The 26,208-nt window shown below is 58.6% G+C and overlaps 1 protein-coding gene across 1 annotated transcript in view; it reads left to right on the top strand.

The window, feature by feature from the left end:
• The first annotated feature begins 2,685 nt into the window (after positions 1 to 2,685).
• The window catches only part of CELSR1 (cadherin EGF LAG seven-pass G-type receptor 1), a 149,752-nt gene continuing 126,229 nt past the window's right edge, over positions 2,686 to 26,208 (top strand). Inside the window, exon 1 of the mRNA XM_060025826.1 lies at positions 2,686 to 6,350. Within this exon, the coding sequence (XP_059881809.1) occupies positions 2,753 to 6,350 (3,598 nt within the window). The 5' untranslated portion in view covers positions 2,686 to 2,752. The remainder of the gene's footprint in view (positions 6,351 to 26,208) is intronic.

The raw sequence follows: 26,208 nt of genomic DNA, 5'->3' as shown, positions 1-26,208 counted from the left end.
GTCCTGCGGAAGCAACTGGATCGCCCTGAAGTCGCGTCACAAGCCGCAGCCTGTTTTTAATTCCTTCCTCCTACCCCCCTCGAAAATTCTGGACCGTAGCATGCATACAGAAAAGTACACGAAGCATGCATGTAGAGTGCAATGTAAGATCGCAAAGCCAACACTTGGCCAACCCTCAGGTGTGGAAGCGGCCATGCCCCGCTCCCCAGCCCTGCTCCTGACCACACTCACATCATGCCCTTGCTTTGCTTAACCTTTTCCCTGGCTGCACGCACGCTAAACAGTGTGGTGGAGCGCGCCTGCTTCTGACCTGTATCTGAATGGAACCATCATCTGTCTCTCGGCCTTTTGCTGGGCATCCCGTTAGCAAGGTCTGTCCCTGTGTTCCTCTCCCAGCCCCTGGGACCAGGAAGTGGGTCCCTGCGATTCCCTTGCAGCGGGCAGGTGTCTTATTGCAGGATAGCAAGCCTACACCCAAACTCATTCACTGCGTTTGAATTTTCAAAAACCAGCAAGGGCAGTGCAACAGAACCTTTTGTTGATTTAAACCCAACCCACCCTATTCAAAGTCCCTGTTGCGAAATAAGCACTCTAGGGGTTCTCCAGCAGGGGTCCCGGGGTCCCCCCTCACACCGCCGCCTCCCCTTCACTCCGGCTGGGAGCTTTCCACGGTGAGGCCGGGATGGGGAGGGTCCTCCCAGCCTTCCTGACCCTAAAACTGCTGCCCTCTGACCCCTCCCAGGAAGACGAAGGGGCAGTCCGGGGAGGTCCTGAACAGCCACATTTAAGGGATGGACTTGCCCCTCCCCGCCAATTTCCCTGCTGGGCTTGCCAGTGGAAACTCCCAGATTAAAAGGGTCCAAAGCAAATCTACCTTTTAGGTCAACAATAACGTCTTCAAATCTTTGCTAATGGGAAGAGAATGTTTATATTTGGCTTCAACCCCAAAACATTGTATTCAGCAACTTTCAAAAATACTGGTCGAGTTTACTTACTGATTTATTTTTTTGTGCCCCAGCTCCACACCTATCTGCACCTCAGCTCGGAAATGCGGCGGCCGCCCCCAGGTCAGAAAAACCTGCTCTGGAAACGAGTGCGCGACATCTCCCACCCCGAACGCTGCTGGGGCCGGGAGGGGCCTTGTCGAAGCAGAGACTCCGCCCCGCTCCCCACCGCCCCAGACCGCTGGGAGGCCGACGGTCTAGAGTGGGTTCTGGCATCCAGAGCTCTACGGACGACAAGTGCATCTCCCCACCCGGCGGTGGCACAGTCCTAAAGCCCCGCCGGAGGAGGAGGGGTGTCTCACAGTACTAATCCCCCGCCCCCAGGCTGCACCCCGCAAGAGGTGGGGCAGGTACCGTTTAGTTCTAAAGCGCCACCACCCCCAATCTGCGCCCCGCAGGAGGCGTTGGTGTGCACCTCAGTTCTAAAACTCCCTTCCCGGGCTGTTCCCCACAGGAGACGGCGTGCTGTCTTGGAGTTCTAAGTTCCCCCTCCCCTCGGTTCTCCGCTCCACGCCGCCTCCCGGCCCCGCGCTCGCGGGCCGCCGCGCTGCGGCAGTAGCCGAGGGGCCCCGGGGCTGGACCGCGCGACCCCGAACGGAGCGCTCAGGCTGGTCGCACGCGCGGGAGACGAGCTCGCCTCCGCCGTCCCCAACTCCGCCATCCCCAGCTCCAATCCCAAGTGTCAACCCGGACTGTTTTTCTTTTCGATTAAAAGTTTCGTTTTAAACCCCGTGGGACCCGAATCCGGTTAGCTGCCTATAGAATTTCAAAGTCCAGGGAAGTTTTGTCGGGTAAAGCACTTCAGCCTCCGGCATTTTGCTGTAACTCTGTAAGCGCCCCCCAGCAGCCGCCGCGGGGAGACCCGACCTTCTCCACGGAACCCCCGCACCCTTCCCTCTCCCCTCCCGGGTCCAACCCGCGCGTAGGCCGGGGCGGCGGACTCTGCGGATCAGTGTTGCCGGGTTGGGGTGGGGGGCTTTCGCCGCGCCCAGCACCCGACGAGTGGAGCCACCGCCTCACTTGCAGTAGCCGCACCAGGCCCCCCAGCCCGCCTTTCCCGGCCCTGCTCCCTCGGCCCCGCCCACCAGGGAGGCAGGGAGGGGAGGCCGCCCGGGAGTGAACCCGGCCCCCCGCCCCCGTCACCGCTGCGCCCCCGCGTCTCCATAGCGATTCCCCCGGCGCGCACCTCCGGGCCGGCCCCCCGTCCCCCCGGTTTGAACAATACGCGGCGGGGCCGGGGGCGGGGCCGGGCCTGGCCAGGGGCGGGGAGAGCGCGGGCGCTGGGGGCGCGGGCCGAGCGCACCGCCCAGGCAGCAGCCGGCCGCCGGGGTCTGAGCAGCGCGGTGCGGCCCAGCCCGCTCCGGGAGCGCAGCCCTCGCCCCGCTCCGGGCCCGCCCTGCTTCCCACGCCGCCCTGCCGAGCCAGCGCGGGAGCCACCTGGAGCCACCTAGAGCCGCCGCCACCGCAGGTTGATGCGCGGCGCCCTCCCGGGACGCGCGGAGGAGCCATCTTGAAACCAACTTCGCAAACTTTCGCAAAGTGCTCTCGAAGTGGAAGCTGCGGGGGAGACCGGGAGCCCGGCCCCCGGTGTCCCCGCCAGGGCCCCCGGGGAGGCGGGGCGCGAGCCGCCCCGAGGGCCCGGCACAGGCCGCGCGGGAGCCGCCCCCCGGCCGCGCCGGGTGGATGCGGAGCCGCGCCGGGTGCATGGATTGTGCTCGGGCGCCCGGCTCGGGCTCGGGCTCCGGGCCATGGCGCCGCCGCCGCCGCCGCCGCCGCCCGTGTTGCCTGCGCTGCTGCTCCTGGCTGCGGTCGCCGCCCTACCGGTGCTGGGGCTTCGAGCGGCCGCCTGGGAGTTGCGAGTGCCCGGCGGGGCCCGCGCCTTCGCCCTCGGGCCCGGCTGGACCTATGCGCTGGACGCGGCGCTCACGCCCCGAGCGCTGCGGGAGCTGCTGGACGTGAGCCGCGACGGGCGGCTGGCGGGGCGGCGGCGTGGGCCGGGCGCGGGGCTCCGGGGCTGCGCGCGCCTGGGGGGACGCCCGCTGCCGCTGCATGTCCGCCTGGCTGCCCGTAGCGCCCAGACGGCGCTGAGCCTCCGCTTGCGGGCACGCGCGCACGGTCCCGGTTGCAGCGCCCGGCCCCGGCGCGGGCGAGCTCCCGGCGCGGAGCTGCGCGCGCGGGCTGTGCTCACGGTGCCTGGCCCCGGCGCGGTGTTCTGCTTCCCGGGACCCGGCGGCGGCGGGGCCACGCTGCACTCGGCGCTCGAGGCCCTGACCACTTTCCCCGCCTGCGGCTGCCCGCCGCGCGCCGGGTCCCGTTGCCCACGCCGCCCTGTCTGCCTGCCGCCTGGTGGCTCGGCCCGCCTGCGCCTGCTCTGTGCCCTGCGGCGCGCGGCCGGCACCATCCGGGTGGAGCTGGCGCTGGAGGCGGCCTCGGGGACACCCTCCCCATCGCTGTCGCCGCCAAGCCTGCCTCAGGTCGGGGCGGGGGCGGCGCGGCGGGCCCGGCGGGGCGCTGGCGGCAGCACTACCCCGCAGTTCCAGCTGCCCAGCTACCAGGTGTCGGTGCCTGAGAACGAGCCGGCGGGCACCGCGGTCATCGAGCTGCGCGCGCACGACCCGGACGAGGGCGAGGCGGGGCGCCTGAGCTACCAGATGGAGGCGCTGTTCGATGAGCGCTCCAATGGCTACTTCCTCATCGACTCCGACACGGGCTTGGTGAGCACCGCCCGCGCGCTGGACCGCGAGACCAAGGACACGCACGTACTCAAAGTGAGCGCTGTGGACCACGGCTCGCCTCGGCGCTCGGCCGCCACCTACCTCACCGTGACAGTCAGCGACACCAACGACCACAGTCCGGTCTTCGAGCAGTCTGAGTACCGTGAGCGAGTGCGCGAGAACCTGGAGGTGGGCTACGAGGTTCTGACCATCCGCGCTACCGACGGCGACGCGCCCTCCAACGCCAATATGCGCTACCGGCTGCTGGAGGGCGCGGGTGGTGTCTTCGAGATCGACGAGCGCTCGGGCGTAGTGCGCACCCGTGCCGTGGTGGACCGGGAGGAAGAGGCCTCCTACCAGCTGCTGGTGGAGGCCAACGACCAGGGCCGCAACCCGGGCCCGCTCAGTGCCACTGCCACCGTGCACATCGTGGTGGAGGACGAGAACGACAACTACCCCCAGTTCAGCGAGAAGCGCTATGTGGTCCAGGTGCCCGAGGACGTGGCGGTCAACACGCCCGTGCTGCGAGTGCAGGCCACAGATCGGGACCAGGGCCAGAACGCGGCCATACACTACAGCATCATCAGCGGGAACCTCAAGGGGCAGTTCTACCTGCATTCGCTGAGCGGCAGCCTGGATGTGATCAACCCCCTGGACTTCGAGGCCATCCGGGAGTACACGCTGCGCATCAAGGCCCAGGACGGGGGCCGGCCTCCACTCATCAACTCCTCGGGGCTGGTCTCGGTGCAGGTGCTGGACGTGAACGACAACGCCCCCATATTTGTGAGCAGCCCCTTTCAGGCAGCCGTGCTGGAGAACGTGCCTCTGGGCCACTCGGTTCTGCACATTCAGGCGGTGGACGCAGACGCGGGTGAGAACGCGCGTTTGCGCTACCGCCTGGTGGACACCGCCTCGGCCTCCGTGGGCAGTGGCGGTGCTGGGCCCCAAGACCCCGCTTCGGCCGCGGACTTCCCTTTCCACATCCACAACAGCTCGGGCTGGATCACCGTGTGTGCGGAGCTGGACCGTGAGGAATTGGAGCATTACAGCTTCGGGGTGGAGGCGGTGGACCACGGCTCGCCGCCCATGAGCTCCTCCGCCAGCGTGGCCATCACGGTGCTAGACGTAAATGACAACGACCCCATGTTCACGCAGCCCGTGTACGAGCTGCGTTTGAACGAGGACGCAGCCGTGGGGAGCAGCGTGCTGACCCTGCGGGCCCTCGACCGGGATGCTAACAGTGTGATCACCTACCAGCTCACCGGCGGCAACACGCGGAACCGCTTTGCGCTCAGCAGCCAGAGCGGCGGCGGCCTCATCACGCTGGCGCTGCCGCTGGACTACAAGCAGGAACGGCAGTACGTGCTGGCGGTAACCGCATCAGACGGCATGCGCGCTCACACTGCGCAGGTCTTCATCAACGTCACCGACGCCAACACCCACCGGCCGGTCTTCCAGAGCTCGCACTACACCGTGAGCGTCAGCGAGGACCGGCCCGTGGGCACCTCCATCGCCACCATCAGCGCCACCGACGAGGACACCGGCGAGAACGCCCGCATCACCTACGTGCTGGAGGATCCCGTGCCGCAGTTCCGAATCGACCCCGACACCGGCACCATCTACACCGTGACAGAGCTGGACTACGAGAGCCAGGCCGCCTACACGCTGGGCATCACAGCTCGGGACAACGGTGTCCCTCAGAAGTCCGACACCACCTCCCTGGAGATCCTCGTCCTGGACGCCAATGACAACGTACCGCGGTTCCTGCGGGAATTTTACCAGGGCTCCGTCTTCGAGGATGCTCCCCCGTCAACCAGCGTCCTCCAGGTCTCGGCCACGGATCGGGACTCGGGCCCCAATGGCCGCCTGCTGTACACCTTCCAGGGCGGCGACGACGGCGATGGGGACTTCTACATTGAGCCCACATCTGGCGTGATCCGCACCCAGCGCCGGCTGGACCGGGAGAACGTGGCCGTGTATAATCTTCGTGCCCTGGCCGTGGACCGGGGTAGCCCGGTGCCCCTTAGCGCTTCCGTGGAAATCCAGGTGACCGTCTTGGACATTAACGACAACCCTCCGGTGTTTGAGAGGGACGAGCTGGAGCTGTTTGTGGAGGAGAACAGCCCGGTGGGGTCCGTGGTGGCGAGGATTCGAGCTAGTGACCCCGACGAAGGCCCCAACGCCCAGATCATGTACCAGATCGTGGAAGGCAACGTGCCTGAGGTCTTCCAGCTCGACCTGCTGAGTGGGGACCTGCGTGCCCTGGTCGAGCTGGACTTTGAAGCCCGGCGGGAGTATGTGCTCGTGGTGCAGGCCACGTCGGCCCCCCTGGTGAGCCGGGCCACGGTGCGCATCCGCCTCGTGGACCAGAACGACAACCCGCCGGTGCTGCCGGACTTCCAGATCCTCTTCAACAACTATGTCACCAATAAGTCCAACAGCTTCCCCACTGGTGTGATTGGCCGTATCCCGGCCCATGACCCTGACCTCTTGGACAGCCTCAACTACACCTTCCTGCAGGGCAACGAGCTCCAGCTGCTGCTGCTGGACCCCGCCTCGGGCGAGCTGCAGCTCAGCCCCGACCTGAACAACAACCGGCCTCTGGAGGCGCTCATGGAGGTGTCTGTTTCTGGTGAGTGGCCCTGGGGGCTCCGCGGGGCCACCTGGAGAGCTGCGGGGACCTGCCCCGAGCCCGCCCGGCTTGCCGGGGCGCAGTCAGGCAGGGCCCGGGTAGCTCTGGGGATTTGTGGCCTCCGGTTGGATGGTTGGATACCGCTAGCCCAGGACGTGCTCCTCAACCAGGCCGGGAGAGTGAGAGGGGCACCGCACTGCTGCCCTCAGCGTTTTTGCTGGGAGCAGGCCTGGGCTTTTTCAAGTTCAAGACCGGGGCTTCCTGGGCTTTTCTCAGAGGGTCTGGCTCCCGAGTTGTGCTGTGAAAACCTGGTCTCGGGGGTTATCTGAGCGTCTGGTTGGCTTGGTGATGCTATGTAGTCAGCCACATGCCTGTCTGGAAAGGTCAGAGGTCACCGTGCGCCCATGTGCCAGTTCGTTCTTGGGTGGGACCGTTGGAAATTGCCGGATGGGTCCTTGAGTCACCCTGCAAGACAGCTGGAGTTAGTTCCTTTCGTGTGTCTTTTCTGTCTCCTCCAGGTTTTAACAGTCGGGCTTAAGTGTGCTCACCTGTGTGGGAGCTCTTTGAAAGCGCAGCCTCGTTTGATCTTGGCTTCAGCTCCTGGACGTGGACTTGTAATTTGGTTGTTACTTAGAGGCCTGCCTGGGTTGGTGGTGGAGCCAGTGTGGGAACCCTGCTTGCCCGCTCTGGGCTGGAGGGAGGATGTCTCAGCTCAGCCAGCCAGACCCAGGCAGTCAGGGGTGGGTCCTCCACGCTGCTGACCTCCCTGTGTCAGGTGGAGCTGCGGGGCCAGAGAGGGGGACAAACAGGAGGGCACGGAAGAGAGAGAGAAGGATTTGGCCGGGCCAGGGGGTGGATTGGGGAACAGTAAAGAGACCCTCAGTGACTCCTGCAGGCAGGTGACCTTAATTAGGAGACCAAACTATCACCAAGAAAGGTTAGGATCTGTGGGTTGAGTCAATGTTTCAGATGAATTGTTTAAACAATAAATCATTACAATACAGCATACCCATGGGAGCCCTGGAAGAATTAAAAAGTTAATTTTCTGATTTATTTTGTTTCCGCATTTGGCTGTAATTCTTTATTTACTAAGGATTGGGTAGCAAAGAGTTTCCAGTTTGCTTATAAAATCTGGAACGTACAGGTCCAGTTTTGAGGCCATGGGATACTGCAACATTGATGTTGTCAGCCCAGTCTGTCTGTAGGTGAATATTGTGGCTTTTGTGAAGTTGTGAATGTGTGTAGAGAATACGGATAGGCCTTTAAGGAGAATTGTCAACCAGGGTTGTGGATTTTCCGAGCAGCAACAATTTTGAAAAAAGGTCTCTTTCATAAATTTCCATTTGCATTTTCTCTTTCTTTATCCCCCGTACTGCTTTACCTGCTAGATAAAGCAGAGTGGATGGAAAATTTAGCCTAGATAAAAATGACTTGGGGGGTACTTCCCTGGTGGTGCAGTGGTTAAGAATCCACCTGCCAGTGCAGGGGACACGGGTTTGATCCCTGGTCCGGGAAGATCCCACATGCCACGGAGCAACTAAACCTGTGTACCTCAACTACTGAGCCTGCGCTCTAGAGCCCGTGAGCCACTACTGCTGAGCCCCTAGAGTCACAACTACTGAGCCCGAGCGCCTAGAGCCCATGCTTTGCAACAAGAGAAGCCCCTGCTTGCCTCAACCAGAGAAAGCCTGCGCGCAGCAACGAAGACCTAACGCAGCCAAAAAAAAAAAAAAGACTTGGCAACATCGTAGGATTTTGAATTTACAGGGGTATGATGCTTCAGCGGGAATGGGTGCATGCCGGGAGCAGGGATGTTTTGTGTGTCTGAAACATCAGGAATGTGGCCTCCCCTGTGATGGCTGGATAAAGGGTTTAAGATGGATTTTGTTCAAAAGAGGTTAGTTACTGAGGGCCGTCTTGCCTACCGGGTGGAACCACAGCCAGGACCACAGTTGAAGGTGGGTTGGGTGCTCCATGCTATGGTGTCATTGTCCCAGTGATCCAGTTTGGGCTTCCAGTCCTTGTGACGTACCCTCGTGTCAGTCAGGCACTGGGGCCTCATGTCCACCCTCCCAGGTGGTGATGATCACCTTGTAATGGGTTCTGCCTGGATATCAAGCAGTTTTGTAAACTCTTTTACCTACACCATCACTTATTCCTCTGGTACCTGGGAAGTGAGTGGCATTAGGTGGCTGCCATTACACAGATGAAGAGACTGAGGCTCAGAGGTGTTACGTCACTTCCTCAGGGTCACATAGCCGGCAAGCAGAGGCACCAGGCGTCCATCCAGATCTAAGCAAGACAAGCTGGCTCTTCACACTCCCCTCTTACCTGAGAGAAGAGTTTTGTTTTTGTTTTTGTTTTTTTGCGGTACGCGGGCCTCTCACTGTTGTGGCCTCTGCCGCTGCAGAGCACAGGCTCCGGATGCGCAGGCCCAGCGGCCATGGCTCACGGGCCCAGCCGCTCCGCGGCATATGGGATCTTCCCGGACCCGGGCACAAACCCATGTTCCCTGCATTGGCAGGTGGACTCTCAACCACTGCGCCACCAGGGAAGCCCTGTTTTGGTTTTTTATTTAAATTGTATTTCATTTTAGTTACTTCTTTAAAATATAAATTTATTTATTTATTTTTGGCTGTGTTGGGTCTTCGTTACTGCACGCGGGCTTTCTCTAGCTTTGGTGAGCAGGGGCTACTCTTCGTTGCGGTGCACGGGCTTCTCATTGCAGTGGCTTCCCTTGTTGCAGAGCGCGGGCTCTAGGTGCGCAGGCTTCACTAGTTCTGGCATGTGGGCTCAGTAGTTGTGGTGCACGGGCCCAGCTGCTCCGCGGCATGTGGGATCTTCCCAGGCCAGGGATTGAACCCGTGTCCCCTGGCAGGCAGATTCTTAACGACTGCGCCACCAGAAGAGAAAAGTTTTGAGGAATTAGTTGCTAAGCTGAATTGTTTCAGGGCCGAATCCTTGCCCTGGTTTAAGTAGGCGCCTTGGGGTCCTATACAACTCTCTGACCATCTGACGACTATTTAATGGTTCAAAGAAAAAAATATTGTAAACTATGAAACTATAAAATATGTAATTCCGAACAGCAAAGCAAAAAGGTCAGCCTTTGAATTAACCAGACTTGGATTCTTAGGTTTTTTAAAAGAAACAATGGGGAAAGTTGTGGTTTCAAACTCACAAGCTATTTTCAGTGAAGTGTGATGGGCTTCCCCGGGTTTACAGCCATACCCTGTGGCCTCTAGCGCATTATTACCGCCCTCGAGGTGCTGGAAAGCAGAGCCCATGGGTCTTCCCTAGTGGCGCAGTGGTTAAGAATCCTCCTGCCAATGTAGGGGACGTGGATTCGAGCCCTAGTCCAGGAAGATCCCACATGCCGCAGAGCAACTAAGCCTGTGCGCCACAACTACTGAGCCTGCGCTCTACCGCCCGTGAGCCACAACTACAGAGCCGGTGTGCCACAACTACTGAAGCCCGTGCGTCTAGAGCCTGTGCTCTGCATCAAGAGAAGTGACCACAATGAGAAGCCCGCACACCGCAAAGAAGAGTAGCCCCCGCTCGCCACAACTAGAGAAAGCCCGCGCGCAGCAACAAAGACACGACGCAACCAAAAATAAATAACTAAATAACTAAATAAAAAGAAGAGCCCAGCTGTCCACTAGGTTTTGTGGAAGCCGTGCCAGGAAGGGCTGGGTGCCTCCAGAAGTGGAGCCGCTGGGAAGGTGCACAGGATTGCGGGGACCGGGGCGGGGGTGGTGGGGTATGTGGTACCCAAGATGGACATGCTTGGGAGGAGGGCAGCTCCTTTTGCCTGGATGGGGGCGTTAGTACAATCATTGGACTGGGAGCAGATAGTGTTGATGGTTTTATGTGGCCCACCAAGGACAAAACCCTGAACATTTTCTGAATTCTGAGTATAGTCACGTTCAAATTGCTCCCGTTTTTAGATAACAGCCAGTGATACGTGGTGTTTGTTTTATATGTGACAGTTTTTTTAAAAAAAATTTTTAAATTTATTTCTGGTTGTATTGGGTCTTCGTTGCTGCGCACGGGCTTTTCTCTAGTTGTGTCGAGCGGGGACGACTCTTCGTTGTGGTGTGTAGGCTTTTCCTTGCGGTGGCTTCTCTTGTTGCCGAGCACAGACTCTAGGTGCACGGGCTTCAGTAGTTGTGACACGTAGGCTCGGTAGTTGTGGCTCACGGGCTCTAGAGTGCAGGCACAGTAGTTGTGGCTCACGGGTTTAGTTGCTCCGGGGCATGTGGGATCTTCCCAGACCAGGGCTCGAACCTGTGTCCCCTGCATTGGCGGGCGGATTCTTAACCACTGCACCACCAGGGAAGTCCCTACACGTGACAGTTTTTGAATGAGATTTAAAATTCTACGATAGGGGCTTTTGTACTCTGAATGTTTATAAGAGCCGTGTTTGCATTTTAGAAAGCAGCGTGGCTAATAACCCAACGGGACTGTCACATGTGGAGTCCCTTAGGTAGTTTTTCTAGATGTTGGTCATTTAGTAACACGGGCCTTTTAAATTCGACTTGAACGTGTGTGTCCCTGTGGGTGTCCAGCCGTGAGCTGCACATCATGGAACGCGGCATTTGGTGGAAAATGACCTCGTGCTTGTGGGCATGTGGGCCAGTGGGAGTGGGAAAAGTAGCATTTTGCGGGGTAAAAATGATTGGGCCATGAGTCATTCAGACGTGTCAGAAAATACTGGAAGTCGTGAAATAACAAGATTGAATAACCTTTATCCGTTTACGCTGGTGGGGACTCAATGGGATAACGCCGTCCAGGCTTGATAAAGTTTTAAAAAGTGTTTGCCGAGTTAAATACAGGATATCGTAGGGACTGTGATGGCCAACGAGGAAGCAGGGACGTGGGCATCGTACCAGGCAGCGTCTGGAGGCAAGCGTTATGCTTCTTTGCTGAATCTTACCCTGTGGAAAAGGGCCAGACCAGCTTGAACCATGTCAGTCGTCGAGCTGGATTCTCCAGTAACATAACTTACCCCGGAAGACTTAGGTACTTTGGGAAGCTAGTTAACTGTCTCAGCGCTTTAGTATCTGGAGGTAGTCACTTGGTAATATACTTTCAGAAACACTGGGTCAGAAACAAGGGAGTGTTTATTTGTTTATCAAGCGCCTACTCTGTGCCAGGCCTACCGTGTGCCAGGCCCTGGAGAGGGAGGTTGGGTGGGGACAGTCGATAAACAGGGAAGTGAATTCAAGGGGAGCGTGGGCTGGGGACTCCCCTGTGCCAAGGTGAGTGTGATATGCCTTCCCGCCAGCTGAATCCCCTCCCCCGCAGCTGAGCTGCTGAGGGGGATGGGTGGATGGAGGGGATTTGGGAGGTTAGATGGTGAGATGTGGAGGTGAGGGTGGAGTTGATCAGCCCACGCGCTCCTGCGCTCCTCGTGCTAGGACCCTCCCCCACTACCCCCGCACCCCGACCCTGTGCTACCTGTCTGCTCCTGCAGCAGCCTCAGCGGTGGAAGGTATCGTCTCATCGAGGAGCAGACCAGGGCCCCCAGAGGCTCGACCCCGCATCCAGGGCACCCGGCTTGTGGTGGCAGCTTTGGGATTTGAACCCGGGATGGCGGCTCTCAGGCTGTGCTTTTGGGAACATGCAGATGAACATGGGGTGAGGATGTGCGTGCACCGGGGGAGGACCCTGAGGCCACTTTGGACCCCGTGCAGCTGGGCACCTTTGACCTTGTCGTGAAGACGGTTGGACGTACGGGTCTGGGCAGGCGAGACCAGCTGGGGCCACAGCCAGAGGTGGTGAGCGTGGCCCCGGGGGTGACAGAGAGGACCATCATGGCCGCAGGGGTGGAGGGCACTCGGGCAGAGGACCCCTGTGATGGGGACATGGGTCAGGTGCAGCCTGGGGGGGCCCAGGCAGGCTGGACCTGCATGAGAGCTGGAGCTGGAATAGCCACCCGCAGGAGGACAAAACCAAGGGTCCGAGGCCCTGGAGGCTGAGGGAGTGTGAGGGCCTGAAGGGGGTCACCAGTGTTCAGGGAGCCTCAGGACAGAGGTGTGACTTGGGTTAGCTAAGGGGAGGTCCTTGATGGTCTCCATGAGAGCCGGGGTGTTGTGGGGCTTGAGGAGCAGAGGACTGAGTGGCCGGGTGTGGGGGAAGCTCAGAGGGAAGGTGGGATGGCCATGGGGACCCAGGCAGAGTTGACAGTCAAGAGGGGTTGACCAGTTAACGTGCACAGCCGTCCTGGCCCGTCCTGCAACGCTGCTGCTTGCGCAGGTGTTCATCTGTCCCAGGCGCTGGCACCTTTGGGGGGCACTGGACTGGGGGGATAGGCCTCAGTGGCAGTCAAGGGCCTGCCGTGGCCCAGCTGAGTGTCGATGGGGCTGCAGGAGTCGGGGCGGGGACGGCAGCGTCCGCTTCTCTTTGAGTCACGGGACCCCTGATGCGGGAACAGGAGTGCGGGGGGGGGGGGGATGGGCAGGGGCTGAAGGCCACAGGTGACCTGACTCACAAGGACCCAGCTTTCCCCATCTCAGCACTGCCTACCTGGTGACATGAGGTCTCCATCTGTCCCCACGTACCAATGAGGGCGACAGAGAGACTGTTTTTTTTAAATCCGGGAAACGTTGCAGCCACGTGAGCACTTCGGAAGGAGGGGTGGCACTGATATCATACCTGGAGAAGTGACTGGTGTTGGTGATGCCACAAGTCTGTCCAGAACCTGGTGTCACTGTTGAAAGTCCACTTTGGTGTGGGCTGCTGCACGCACCTGTCCATTTGGACACCTGAGAGCAGAAACCCGTTAAGGAACCGGGTGGGTGGGAGGATGGGTGCCGGGGCCCTGGTAGCAGAGTCTGTGCCCCCCGGGGCGTGTAGTCTGGCTGGGTGTGTAGTCTGGCTGGGCACTTGCATGCAGACGGAAGTAGATTTTATCAAGGGGGGCAGAGAGTGCGGAAAATATTCTGAAGATTGGCTTGATTCTTTTCAACTCACAGCCTTGGGGGAAAATAGTTTTCGGTTTTTTCTTCTTCTCTCACCTGAGCACGTAGGTTCTTATCAAAGCCCTTCTTGGATATTGGGTGGAGGAGGGATAATAAATAACCGTCTTCCTTTCTGCATGTTTGTTTTGGAAGGGTAACCGGGGTAACTCGGGTTAGGGACCCAGGTTGTGGTGGACAGAGGGAGGTAGCCTTTTGTTCTTGGGGACAACGGGCCCCCCTCTGCTTTGCCCTGTAGGCCTGAGGCTCGGCACACAGTAGGTGCTCAGCAAATCTGTGGATAATTTATGGAATGATGCAGAGGGGTCCGGGGGGAGGGGCCACGTGCCAAGGCCAAGGGCTCCTCTTCTGCCTTCACTTAGAGGACAGATGCGGCGGGGAGGGGGCCTGTGCAGAGGACAGGCCACTCTCAGTTCCTTCCATGCTTGGCTGGGGGCTTGGCACCGGGTGGAAGGAATGGGCTGTTTTCAGGAAGACTCCAATGGCTGAGTTCTGCTTTTGCTTCAGGTAAGAACTTGCGGCTACCTGGCTCATCACCTTTTTGGGCGTGAACATTCCGAAGCTGGGAAAAGCCCAACAGGAGGCTTTATCATTTTCATCACTCTGTTGAGTGTCTCTTGATGTCCTGGATAAAGGCCATGGTTTTTTCTTAAACACACAGACACGCACGTGTACACATATACACAGGTACACATGTACGCATGTCTACACGCGAACAGACCCACACGTGGTTTAAACAACTACTTTAAAGGCAAACTATGTTACAATAACCTTGCCTTCCACCCACTGCACTACTGGGTTTTTTTTTGTTGTTGTTGTTTTTTGCGGTACGCGGGCCCCTCACTGTTGTGGCCTCTCCCGTTGCGGAGCACAGGCTCCGGACTCGCAGGCTCAGCAGCCATGGCTCACGGGCCCAGCCGCTCCGCGGCATGTGGGATCTTCCCGGACCGGGGTTCAACCGGGGCACGAACCCGTGTCCCCTGCATCGGCAGGCGGACTCCCAACCACTGCGCCACCAGGGAAGCCCCTGCGCTACTGGGTTTTAACCTTTGCCGTCGTGGTGGAGGGCATGTGGGCCCACACAGGGGGTCCCTCGGAGCTGGGGGCCTTGTGCAGGGGTTTGGGAACGCACGGAGGATGGGGGGCCCCGTGGAAGGGGCATCGTGCTAGCCCTTGGCCGGCGGACGCCGCCATGTCAGGTCCTCAGCGCCTGGCAGGTCAGCAGCTGAGGCTGCAGGGAGTGGCCTTGTGGGCACCTTTCCACGTGCTTTTCCGTTGGAGCTGCCGGTGCAGGTGAACTGCAGGTGAGCAGGTGAGCTGGTGTCCTTTCTCCATGAATCTTGTGGGCGAGGTGACAGTGCCTCCGTTTTCTAGGCAGGGACCTGAGATGGGCTGCCCCGCCCCTCACCTGTCGTCACGTTTCCTGAAAGGGTGGACACTTCCGGGTCCCCGAATGCCTTGTGCTGTCTCTGGGGAGCTGGGGGGTTATGGCCCCCCTCCCTAACCGCTCCCCTCCCTGGCCGGGCCCCCTTCCTCCTCTTTGCTGTGGCTTCACGGTCCGGGGTCAGTGCCTGGCCCTCGAGGACCAGGCGGCCCACGGTGCAGGAGGCTGGCCTCAGAGCCGGACGGGGCACCTGGGCTGGTCACGTGAGAGCACGGCCACCACGCTGTTCCGGCTTGTGTGCTTGGGCTCTGCCTGCGTCATCTCTCTGGGGTCTCAGAGAACCCTCATTTCGCAGCGGAGAGACTGAGGCCGGTGAGCTGGTGGTGGGGAGGGTCGGGCCCAGACCCTGGTGTCTGAGCGCTCTAACTACTGTGGTGACCACCCCCTTCAATCCCCACCTTCGGCCAATGGCTGAGCCCTGGAAGGGGGAGCCCAGGTTTGGGGGTTCTGAGGATGGAAGCTTGGTGCGAGTGACCACATTGCCCAGAACAGGAGGGCTGAGGGCCGTGTGTGCGTCAGGCCTGATTCCACGGGAGCATTCGGCCCTTCCCCCCTCCCTCGGATGAGCAGGGTGGGGAAGCAGGGGGTCCTGGGGAGCTGTGCCCAAGTCTCTATGGGGTCTTCTGTGGTGGAGCTGTGTCACAGGAAAGTGTGGAGTGCAGGACCGGTGTGCACCAGCTGCAGGGAGGAGTCAGAGCCAGTGCAGGGGTCAGAGCCACAGGCAGGGGAGGTGGGCACGGATGAGCCCACACAGAGCAGCTGTCTGATGTGCCCTCGGGGCGCCTTCTGGCTCCAGGAGCACAGATTCAGGGAGCCTCCTGCCAGCCTTACCTCTTTCCCTCCCACTTTCCCTCCATCTGTCAATCAAGAGTTTTCTCTCATTTCTTATAACCTGTCTTTACTGCTGGGTCTGTAGCTTTCTTAGCTTTTTAGGATTTTCAAAATACCCGCTCTAAATTATACTTCATTAAGGTAAACTAACAGCAAGTAGTGTAAGTAAAGTCATATGCTCTGTAAGCATTTGGAGATAAGAGCTTTCTTGCCAGGCAATATACTTCTATCAGTGAGTTGGTTTTTTTTTTTTGGCCGCTCCTTGTGGCTGGCAGGATCTTAGTTCCCTGACCAGGTATCAGACCCTTGCCCCTCGTGGTGGAAGCGCAGAGTCCTAACCACTGGACCACCAGGGAGGTCCCTGTGAGTTGATTGTTGCAGGACCGTTTCCACAGCGTGAAGTAGTTCAGCTTCTGTGCAGCCCTGCGTTGGAAAAGGCCAAGTGCGGCCACCCTCCCAGCAGCCGTCCTTCTGTGTTGTGACCCATCTCCAGTGTTGGGGGGAGCATGAGGGAGGTTCCACTGGCGAGGAAGCCCGGGTGGCATGCCCTCGTGCTGATTGCTGACACTGGTCCGGATGGCCCTCTCTGGGCCTTGGTGCCCCATGGGGGTGGGGGTGGAGTCATTGCCCAGGACCCTCCTCTCGACTCCTACCCTGTATCGTTCTGTAAGTGAAGGGTCCAGCCTGGGCTGTGAGTTGGGAAACCTCTTTCTTGCCATGTACCGTGCAGGTGCTGAGAAATGATCACGTTTAAAAGCTGTTACGAAATACTTTCATATCCAGTATCTGATAAGGGAATATTATCCAGAACATGTAAAGAACTCCTGCAACTCAACAGCAGAGAAACAACCAACCAGATTACACAACGGGCAAAGGACATGATAGACATTTCTCCCAAGAAGAGAGCCGGATGGTCCAAAGGCAAAAGATGCTCACCACCACTGATCACCAGGAAAACGCACATCAGAGCCACGGTGGGACACCACCTCAGACCTTTAGGATGGCCGTTATGAAGACAAAGCAAAGCAGAAAGTAGCAGGCGTTGGCAAGGGTGTGGAGGAATCGGAGCCCTTGTGCCCTATTGGGAATGTGAAATGGTGCAGCTGCTGTGGAAAACAGTGGGGTGGTTCCTCAGAAAGTTAAACATAGAATTGCCACAGGATCCAGGAATTCCGCTTCTGGACATACACCCAAAAGAAGTCAAAGCAGGGACTTAAACAGGTATTTGCACCCCCGCGTTCATAGCAGCACGATTCACGGTAGCCAAAGGTGGAAGCAACCCAGGTGTCCACTGAGGGATGAACAGATGAGCAGAAGTGGTCTCCACGTACCACGGAATATTATTCAGCCTTAAGAAGGAAGGAATTTCTGACACAGGCTACCACGTGGATGGACCTTGAGAACATTGTGCTCATTGAAATAAGCCGGACACAGGAGGACGAATATCGTAGGATTAGTTGAGGTTGCTGGGGTAGTCACATTCGTAGAGATAGAAAGTAGAATGGACGTTACCAGGGCTGGGGAAGAGGGAATTGGGGGGGGTGTTTGTTTGATGGGTATAAAGTTTGTTGGATGGGTATAAAGTTTCAGTTTTGCTGGCTGAAAAGAGCCGTGGAGATGGCTGGGGGGTGATGGTGGCAGAGTAACGTATTTAATGCCGCTGAGCTGTACACTTACAAATGACTACGGTGTTAAACTTGACGTGCATTTTACCGCAGTTAAGAAAATGCCAACAAAGCAAAACTGTTCCGGCCACTCAGGTGCTGGACAAGTGGAAGCAGGTGCCTTTGCCTTGTGGTTCCCCCCACCCCCACCCCGAGACCTGCGCCCTGATCCCTTTTGTCTTGTCCTGGGTTGTGATGGCCCCTTCTGCAGAGCCCGGGTGTCTCATTCTTTGTGTTTCTGAGTTCAGCCTGTGGCTTGACATCGTTCACAGCAAAAGGGGCAGATACGTTAATATAAATTTGGGGTCTGGTACGTGAGTAAAATCTGTTTGGTGTTTAACTGTATGTTAGAAGCCGCAAAGATGAATATGTACCTTACCTTTAAGGCCCAGGATGAGAAGAAGGGTCCCTGGGTGCCCGGTGTCCCCAGCTGCATGGGAGGAGGCCAGCGGAGGGGCGGGGACACTGCTGCCCCTCCCGCGTGCGGGTCAGGTTCTGCTGTCCCCAGCCTCACCCTGTCATTTGGCACCTCCCCCCATCAGGACCGAGTCCCGGGTACAGTACGGCTTGGCACGTGTGCCGGTCCAGGCGTATTTTTGTTGGCATTTTGACACATGTAAGCAATTAGGGATGATCTTTCCTTCTGTATTTTTATTGAGGCGACATTCACGTAACATAAGCCATTTCTAAGTGGACAATGCAGTGGCATTCACAGTGATGTGCAGCCACCACCTGTCTCTTTCTAAACGGTTTGTCACCTCCAGAGGACACCCCATACCCATTAGGGTCGCTCCCCCTCCCCTCCCCTCCCAGCCCCTGGGAAGCCCTTGCCCCTCCAAGGTCTGGGCCGGGGCAGAGATGCTGGTGGCGTCTTGGGGTTGCTCTGGGCCGTTCTGTGTGAGGTTCCCCACTGGGCGCTTCTGCTGCCTCGTGGTTCCCTCTGGAGCTCTGCCTGGGCTGCACACAGAGGATGTGAGTTGTGGGTTCCTTACCCCGCCCAGCGCTCTCTCTCTGCACCTTCTGTAAAGTTCTGCATCACGTACAGACTTTTACAGGCTGCATCCTGGGCTCAGATCAAGCCTCCTAAGAGGCCAAGGGACTTGTGATTGGCTGGATGTTAGGTTGAGTGAGAGGGTCGACCGATTCTTTTTTTTTTTTTTTTTTTTTGCCATACGCGGACCTCTCACTGCTGTGGCCTCTCCCGTTGCGGAGCACAGGCTCCGGACGCGCAGGCCCAGCGGCCATGGCTCACGGGCCCAGCCGCTCTGCGGCATGTGGGATCCTCCCGGACCGGGGCACGAACCCGCGTCCCCCGCATCGGCAGGCGGACTCTCAACCACTGCGCCACCAGGGAAGCCCTCGGCCGATTCTGTTAGGACCAGTCCTTCAAGGTTACAGACCTGCTGCGTCAGCTTCGGGGGCTGCTGTATCTGGTGCCTTCAAACAGAGGACATTTATTCTCTCACGGTCCGGAGGCCACAGGTCCGAGAAATCAAGGTATCGGCAGGCGCTCCCTCTGAAGCTGGAGGGCTTCCTGCCTCTTCCGGGGGTTGCCAGGACCCTCGGGCTGCAGTTGCATCACCCTGGCCTGCTTGCCTCGGTTATCACCTGGCCCCTCCCTGCGTGTCTCGACATCTTCTCCTGGCTCATAAGAGCTCCAGTCCTACTGAGTTTTGTTTTTTGGCCGCGCTGTGTGGCACGCAGGATCTTAGTTCCCCGACCAGGGCTCAAACCCGAGCGCCCCCCATAGTGGAAGCGCAGAGTCCTAACCACTGGACTGCCAGGGAAGTCCCTCCAGTCCTATTGAGTTGAGGGCCCATTCCACTCCTCTACGACTTCATCTTAATTCATATCTTTATCACATCCACAGAGACCCTACTTCCAAATCAGGTCACGTTCACAGGTACCGGCGTTTGGGACTTGGATGTATCTTTTTGGGGGACACGATTCAACCCACTATAGCACCTGCCTGCGTGCTCGGGCACATAACTGATTTCTTTCTGTTAAATCGGGTGATGGAGTTCTGCTTTCCCAGTGGAACCCACGGTTTGCCCACCTGAACACCTAGAACACAGCAGGGTTTCCCTTATTGCAGTGACCCATCAGGATCCTCCCCTTTTCCTTCTTCCCCTCAGGCTCCTCTAATTAGACTGAATATCACACCAGATGAGGTTTCCTGTCGGTTGTGATCACACAGGCTCCTAACTCTCTACTCACTGAGGAAATCATAGCGGCCTTTGGGCTTAGTGGACGTGCGCATGCCTCCAGATGTGTCGTGAACAAAAGGTCGGTGTGAGGGCAGGTAAGCATGTTTTTAAGATGAGAGCTCACCCTGCTTTGCCTTTTGTGATTTGTTGCCCTGGGACCCGACTGTAGGAGTCGCCTTTTCGATTCATCCTCTCTTCTAAGCATGGAAAATTCTCTAATGTGTAATTGAAAGTTCCCCCGAATCTTCAAAGAAGAGAGAATGGAAAATATTAAGGTTTATTGTTCTGAGAGATTTCCTGTGCATCCGGCATGTGGCCATCGGAGGTCAGGGGTGCGTGCATGTGCGCCTCTGTGTGTGTGTGTGTGTGTGTGTGTGTACGTGGGTGCGGAGAGTTACGGCGCGTGTGCAAGGGCACCTCACTGTAGAACAGATATGCCCAAGGAAGCGGGATTGCGGGGGGGGCAGCGGTTCTGGACCCAGACAGCGCCACTTGCTGCTAAGTAGAAAATGACAAGTGCTACATGATGTCAGTTTTTGGGGAAAACCAGGCGGAGGTGACCCCGAAGGCAGGAAGCTGAGGGCTTCAGGGTCGGGACAGCTGTCCAAGTCCCTGGTCTGGCCTGGGAAAGCCGTTGTGTTGGCTGCAGGAGCCCTGCTTTCCCTCCCTTTGCTTCTGTCACTCATCAGTCTGGCATTTTTAGGACCAAAAGTGAATGTGGGACAGTGTGGAGCTGACCAGGCTCCTTCAGGGGCCAAGCTGCTGTGTGGCAGCTCCTTTCTCTGTAGCTGGGGAGCCCGGCGGGGGGGGGGGTCTTTTTCCCTCTCTGTAGTGATCCCTCCGTCAGGACGCCCTCCATCCTGCTTCCCCGGAACCAGTGAGTCTCTGCGTCTGCGTTCTCTGGAGCTGATGACCCCAGCCTCGGGGTCTTTCCCTTCTAACTCCCGCTTAAAGACCAAAAAGGGCGTCTCCTGGCTCACCCAGCCGGGACACGGGTTTGAGTAGGATTCGGTGGGTCGGCGGCAGGTGCTCTGGGGCAGTAGGGAGGCACTGTGACGTGTAGCTAGGGCCACAGCTTCCTGTCGCAGCCCTGGGGTGTGGCCCCTGTCCTGAGAGTTGTTTTTTTTTTTTTGCGGTACGCGGGCCTCTCACTGCTGTGGCCTCTCCTGTTGCGGAGCACAGGCTCCGGACGCGCAGGCTCAGCGGCCATGGCTCACGGGCCCAGCCGCTCCGCGGCACGTGGGATCTTCCCGGACCAGGGCACGAACCCGCGTCCCCTGCGTCGGCAGGTGGACTCTCAACCACTGCGCCACCAGGGAAGCCCCTGAGAGTTGTTTTTAAACACTGTGCAAACTGGCGAGGGGTGGAGAGAACAGAGCTGAAGAGCACGGGGAGTGACGTGGCCATGGAAAGTGCTGGGAGGAACCGCGGCGGCGAGAGGAGCTTCTCGGTGTGGACTTTCCGTTGTTTTGTTTTACAAGGTCACGTGTGCGCGATCCCTGTCGGTGGGTGCTGCCCGATAATGTTCCCGGGGTTGGCGTAACAGATCCTTTTGGAGAGGAAGCCTCTAGTGCTGCCAGCTAACAACACGAGTTAAACCCGAGCTTGTGATTTCTGAGCACGGTCTTGTGTACCGTGTATGCGTGCTCGCAGGACAAGTTACTGAACATAAAATCCAGCAACCTAGCCATCACGAAGTGGACAGTCCGGTGGCATTTGGGACATTCTCAGTGCCGCGCAACCATCACTCCTGTCCGGCTTGGGAATATTTTCAACTTGTATACTTTTTGGTTTACTTTATTGATATTTGAAAAGATGCTGTTAGATCACTAGCCTGTCGGTGCCCATGATGGGGGTTGGTTGCTTTTAGCCGGGTGGTGGTTGACCGTCTGGTGGGAAGGGAGGGAGGTGGGGCCTGTCTGCAGGGGCTGAGCCTGGAGCTTCTGCCCTGAGAGCCAGAGACACAGCTTTGGGTCTCGGCCGTGATCTTTTGCCCCCATGGCCCGGCCGACACTGGAGTCACTGTGGGACCCGGGGAGGTTCACCATATAGGACTTCAGGGCTAAAACTGAGCAGGTCCTGGGCAGAGCAGGCCACACTGTCACGTTGCTGTCCCCTAGCCTGACAGTCCCTCTTGCGTGACGCCCTGGACTCCATCTGAGTCCTCGGGCTGCATCAGACACATTCAGGCCTGTGGTCCATCCAGGGTGGCCCCAGCTGGTGCTGACCAGGCCCCATCCCGAACCCCAGACCTAGTCCACTGTGCCCACAGCCTGCCCTCTGTCAGATGTGTCTTCTAGAGTTTGCTAGTCTCCGCCCCTCCCACGTGTTGGCCTGAGGCCTTCCCACCCGATAACCTACCTGCCTCGGTCTTAGCCAACGCATGGCTCCGCCCCCTTCCCCACCTCCTGCCCCTTCACCTGGACTGAGCAGGTGTGTGTGGGCCTGAGGCTTTCTCACCCCTCATACCTTGTCCCTAAGTGGAATTCTGCCTCCCATACCCCACCCCAGTGTCCCACCTGCCAGGGCCTCAGCCTGCGCTCCTGGACACCTGGCCTGGCCCTGTGACAGCTACCCAGCGAGTCCTCAGACCGGGGGTCCCCCGGGATCCCTCCTTTGGGGCACTTGCTCATGGGACGATGCCAGGTGGCAGAACTGAGCTCATTGTGTGGCCCCGGCTGCCCCCACGGTCCCCCGAGCATCTCGTGTCACCCCTTGGGGTCAAGGCCTTGTCCTTCCCAGCAGCCTGGCTCTCGGGGAGGTGTCCTTCCTGTGAGCCTGTGCCCCCGCCCCGCCGCCGTCGGCCCGTCAGCATCCTGGGCTTGGCAGGTGTGCCCGCCGGCCTGCTCATAGAAGCCGTGTGCTCTGGGTGCTGGTGAGGCTGGGCTGGGTAACGTGCTTCTGGAGACATGACGGTTAGTACTTTACACAGAAGATCTGACTCCCCCAGGTATTCTCTACACTTTCCTGCTTTTTAAACAGCTAATTTTATTCACTGCATGAGCAGGTCAGCGTCCATTCGGGGAAACAGAAGCCACCCTAGGTATTTCAAGCGGAAAGGAATTTGACGCAGGGAATTGGGGCTGGGGTTGTCTGTTCCCCCACCCCTCCCTCTCTGCCTTTGCTCCGTGGAGGCCGGTGGTCACCTTCTCTGGGCTGTCCATGCCACCCAGGGGTTGGACCAGGTCAGTGACTTATGACATTCCTTCAGCAGCAGAGCTCTTCACAGGAAATCATGGGCTACAGATGAGCCCATTCCAACTGGGTGCCCCCCCGGGCATCACGGGAGCGAGTTGGCCACTGAGGAGATGCCCGGGTGAAACCACAGTGTGGAGGGTCCCCACCCGTTCGGTGGGTGTGTGACAGTGTCCCTGAGTTCTTCTTTTTTTTTTTTTTAATTTAATTAATTTATTTATTTTTGGCTGTGTTGGGTCTTCGTTGCTGCGCGTGGGCTTTCTCTAGTTGCGGCGAGTGGGGGCTACTCTTCGTAGCGGTGCGCGGGCTTCTCATTGCGGTGGCTTCTCTTGTTGCACAGCACAGGCTCTAGGCGGTGGGCTTCAGTAGTTGTGGCACGCAGGCTCAGTAGTTGTGGCTCGCGGGCTCTAGAGCGCAGGCTCAGTAGTTGTGGTGCACGGGCTTAGTTGCTCCGCGGCATGTGGGATCTTCCTGGACCAGGGCTCGAACCCATGTCCCCTGCATTGGCAGGCGGATTCTTAACCACTGCGCCACCAGGGAAGCCCTGGCCCTGAGTTCTGAAGGCAACACAGGCTAGGGGTGCGGAGTTTGGAGTGGACATCAGCGGCCCAGAGCGGCTTGGGGCGCTCACCCGCCGGGCTGAAGGGCTGGAGGGCCGGCGGGTGCAGGCAGGCATCCCCGGGTATGCAGTGGGGCTCCAGGGCTTTTCCCGCAGTGACTTGCTCTTGTGGAGGGGGCGAGGATGACACAGAGAGCGGGTGCCCGGGCCCAAGGCTCATGTTGCCGCACTGCTGAGCTGAGAGCTGAAACTCCTCACCACAGCCCTGGCTTCCTTGGCGGACGGACTTTCCCTTTTGGGTTTGCAGCTCTTGACACCAAGAGGGGGACCATGAAGTGAGAGGTTGCGGCAGGGAGAGTGACCGTGGTCCCTGCCTCCCAGCTGGGATCTAGCTGGGTGGGGTCCTCAGGGCACGTCCCCCCAGGTCTGGTCTGACACACTGGCAGCCGGGGCCTCTGCGGGTCAGAACATGCACCGTCCTTGGTGGATGGATATCTGGGGTCTGTTTAGATGTCGGGGCTTCTGCATCACACAGGTCAGCCGTGCAGGAGTGACTCAGATGGTACAGTTTGGGAACCCTGACCCCATTGTCAGCGGCCTCACCTTGGCTTTGACGGTGGGGAAGACTCACAGTCAAGGTTAGAGGCAGTTCCATTCTCAAGGGCCTGTTCCCACTGGGAGCTGGGAGGTGAGAGAAAGGTGGACGTGCCCAATACAGAGCTGGCACGGACTGTGGACAGGACATGGCCACGGGCTTCGTTGCTCTGAGGATGCGTGAACATTGCCTCTGTCTTTTAGCTTCTGGGCTCACATCCCAACGAGCGTGTGCAGCTGAGAGCTGGGCCTGGGGATGGACCCCACAGGCAGCACCTCCTGTGGGGACTGTAAACCCCCAGCTTCATCTCTGCTCCTCAGCTTTCACGGTAGAGGACGTGGCTGGAGGGTGTTGGATCGCCTCCATTTTTGTGTGGATGTCTCGTGTAATGCATCGGACTTCCTGGTGTGGACAGGGGCGCAGGCTGACCCCGGCATCCTGAAAACCTTACTCAGGACCCTCCACGGGGACTGTTTTTTTCATTTATTAATTTTTAAAGTTTTTTGGCTGTGCCACGCGGCATATGGGATCTTAGTTCCCCGACCAGGGATCGAACCTGTGCCTGCTTCAGTGGACGCGCGGAGCCCTAACCACTGGACCGCCAGGGAAGTCCCCGTGGGGACTGTTTTTGAACGTGGATTTTTATCTCCTTGCAGACTTATAGATTGTTTCACCCGAAGTCACCATGGGCGCCGCCTTCCCTGTGTTGTCTGATGTACAGAGAATAAAGTCAGCAGTGAGACACGGCCGTTCGTTCGCCGAGGGCCTCCCTCCTGGCAGCCTGGGGGCCGTCGGGCTCCGGGCTGGGATGGGGCCAGACTTGTGCCTCAGGACGGAAATGACTGTGCTTCCCTGGAGGCAGCGGGAGCCCAAGTGTGTCCTGGCGGAATTGAAATCGCTGACGCCGGGGAAAACTAGAGGAGCCCGTCACTCCACAGTTATGTGGCCGGGCAAGGGGACGCCCTACTCAACGCCTGGGCTGAGCAGTGAGAAGAGAGGAGGGGGATTGTGTCTTATTACCAGGAGGCGCTCTCAGGCTGGCAGTGCCTGGGGGCTGCAGGGTGTCACCGAGGGTGCCAGCAGCCCAGCAGGAAGGGCAGCTCGTCCTGGTGCCGCCCCATGCCTGGGAGATGCCCTCGCCGGCCCTCGACCCTTGGTGTGCCCCGCTGCTCCCCCTGTGGCCTCTGCTTCTGCCCTCAGTGTCACCCTGGGGTGCCCCATTATGCCTTGGGGGCCCCCAGGGGAACGTGACACTGCAGAGTGTCAACCTCACTGCCCTGAGAGCTCATGGCTCTCTGTGCCCTGGGTGCCCAGCTCGAGGTGAAGGCATGGTCAATGTTTGTTGAGTGAATAAGTGGTCGCGTGCCGGAGAAACTTAGCATGGTTAATACTGTGTTGTAAAATGGTACAGAAGGGAAGCTTTACTCGATGTCACGCTGTGCCTGGGAGAGCTGTGCCACTGTGACAAACGGTGCCCCAATTGGGATTTAAGAGCCTTGACCAGGGGCATTGACAGGATCCTGGGTGGGAGCTGGTTGGTGCTGACCGGCCGTGTGGCACTGCCAAGCTGGCCCCATGGTCTGCAGGGAGCACAGGCTGTGCTTGTTGCCTGTGCTTTCTCCCATGTTAATCATGCTTTAAATCCCATCCTCGGGCCTAGGTAAAAATAAAACCAGAAAAACTGCTGAGCAGACAGACCGCGGGGAAGGCAACACTGTGTTCTCAATTTTTAATTTTTTAAACCTTTATTGTGGGCTATTAATAGGAATTGCTTTTCAGAATCAAAAATGGTTTTGGTCTGTTCGAAAAGCACTCAGAAAATTCTCCCAATATCGAAAAGCAATAAAGGAGGAAGCAGGAAATCGCCCCAGACCCCAAGCCCAGGCACAGCCCCTGTTGCCCTTGTGGGTTAAGTCAGTTTTTCTTTGGCTTCTCTTTCCGACTTGTCTCTGGGCTGTGTGTCTGCGGCGGGGAAGGCGGCTTCCCCGTGTGGCTCATCCTGGTGTCGGCAGCCCCCCTCCCCCCCCCCCCCCCCCCCCCCCCCCCGCCCTGGTGGGGCAGGGTTGTCATGGCGATGGAGCCGGGAGCCTTCGGGAGGCACCTCTGGGGCCCTTGCACTGAAGAGCTGTCCCTTTGTCCAGGGACAATGGGACCCTGAAGGGCTGTTTGTGTGTCCGGCTCACTTTAATTACCTTCAAGGGGAGCCCCTGGGAAGAGGGAGTCCCCATCTACTTGGAATGAGCTGCTCCTTTCCTGCAACGCTTACGCTTGGACCCCTCGCTGCTCCTTTCCTGCAACGCTTACGCTTGGACCCCTCGCTGCTCCTTTCCTGCAACGCTTACGCTTGGACCCCTCGCTGCTCCTTTCCTGCAACGCTTACGCTTGG

The sequence above is a fragment of the Delphinus delphis genome, chromosome 11, assembly GCF_949987515.2.
Source record: "Delphinus delphis chromosome 11, mDelDel1.2, whole genome shotgun sequence".
NCBI lineage: Eukaryota > Metazoa > Chordata > Mammalia > Artiodactyla > Delphinidae > Delphinus > Delphinus delphis.
This window is presented reverse-complemented; position numbering and strand designations above follow the sequence as displayed.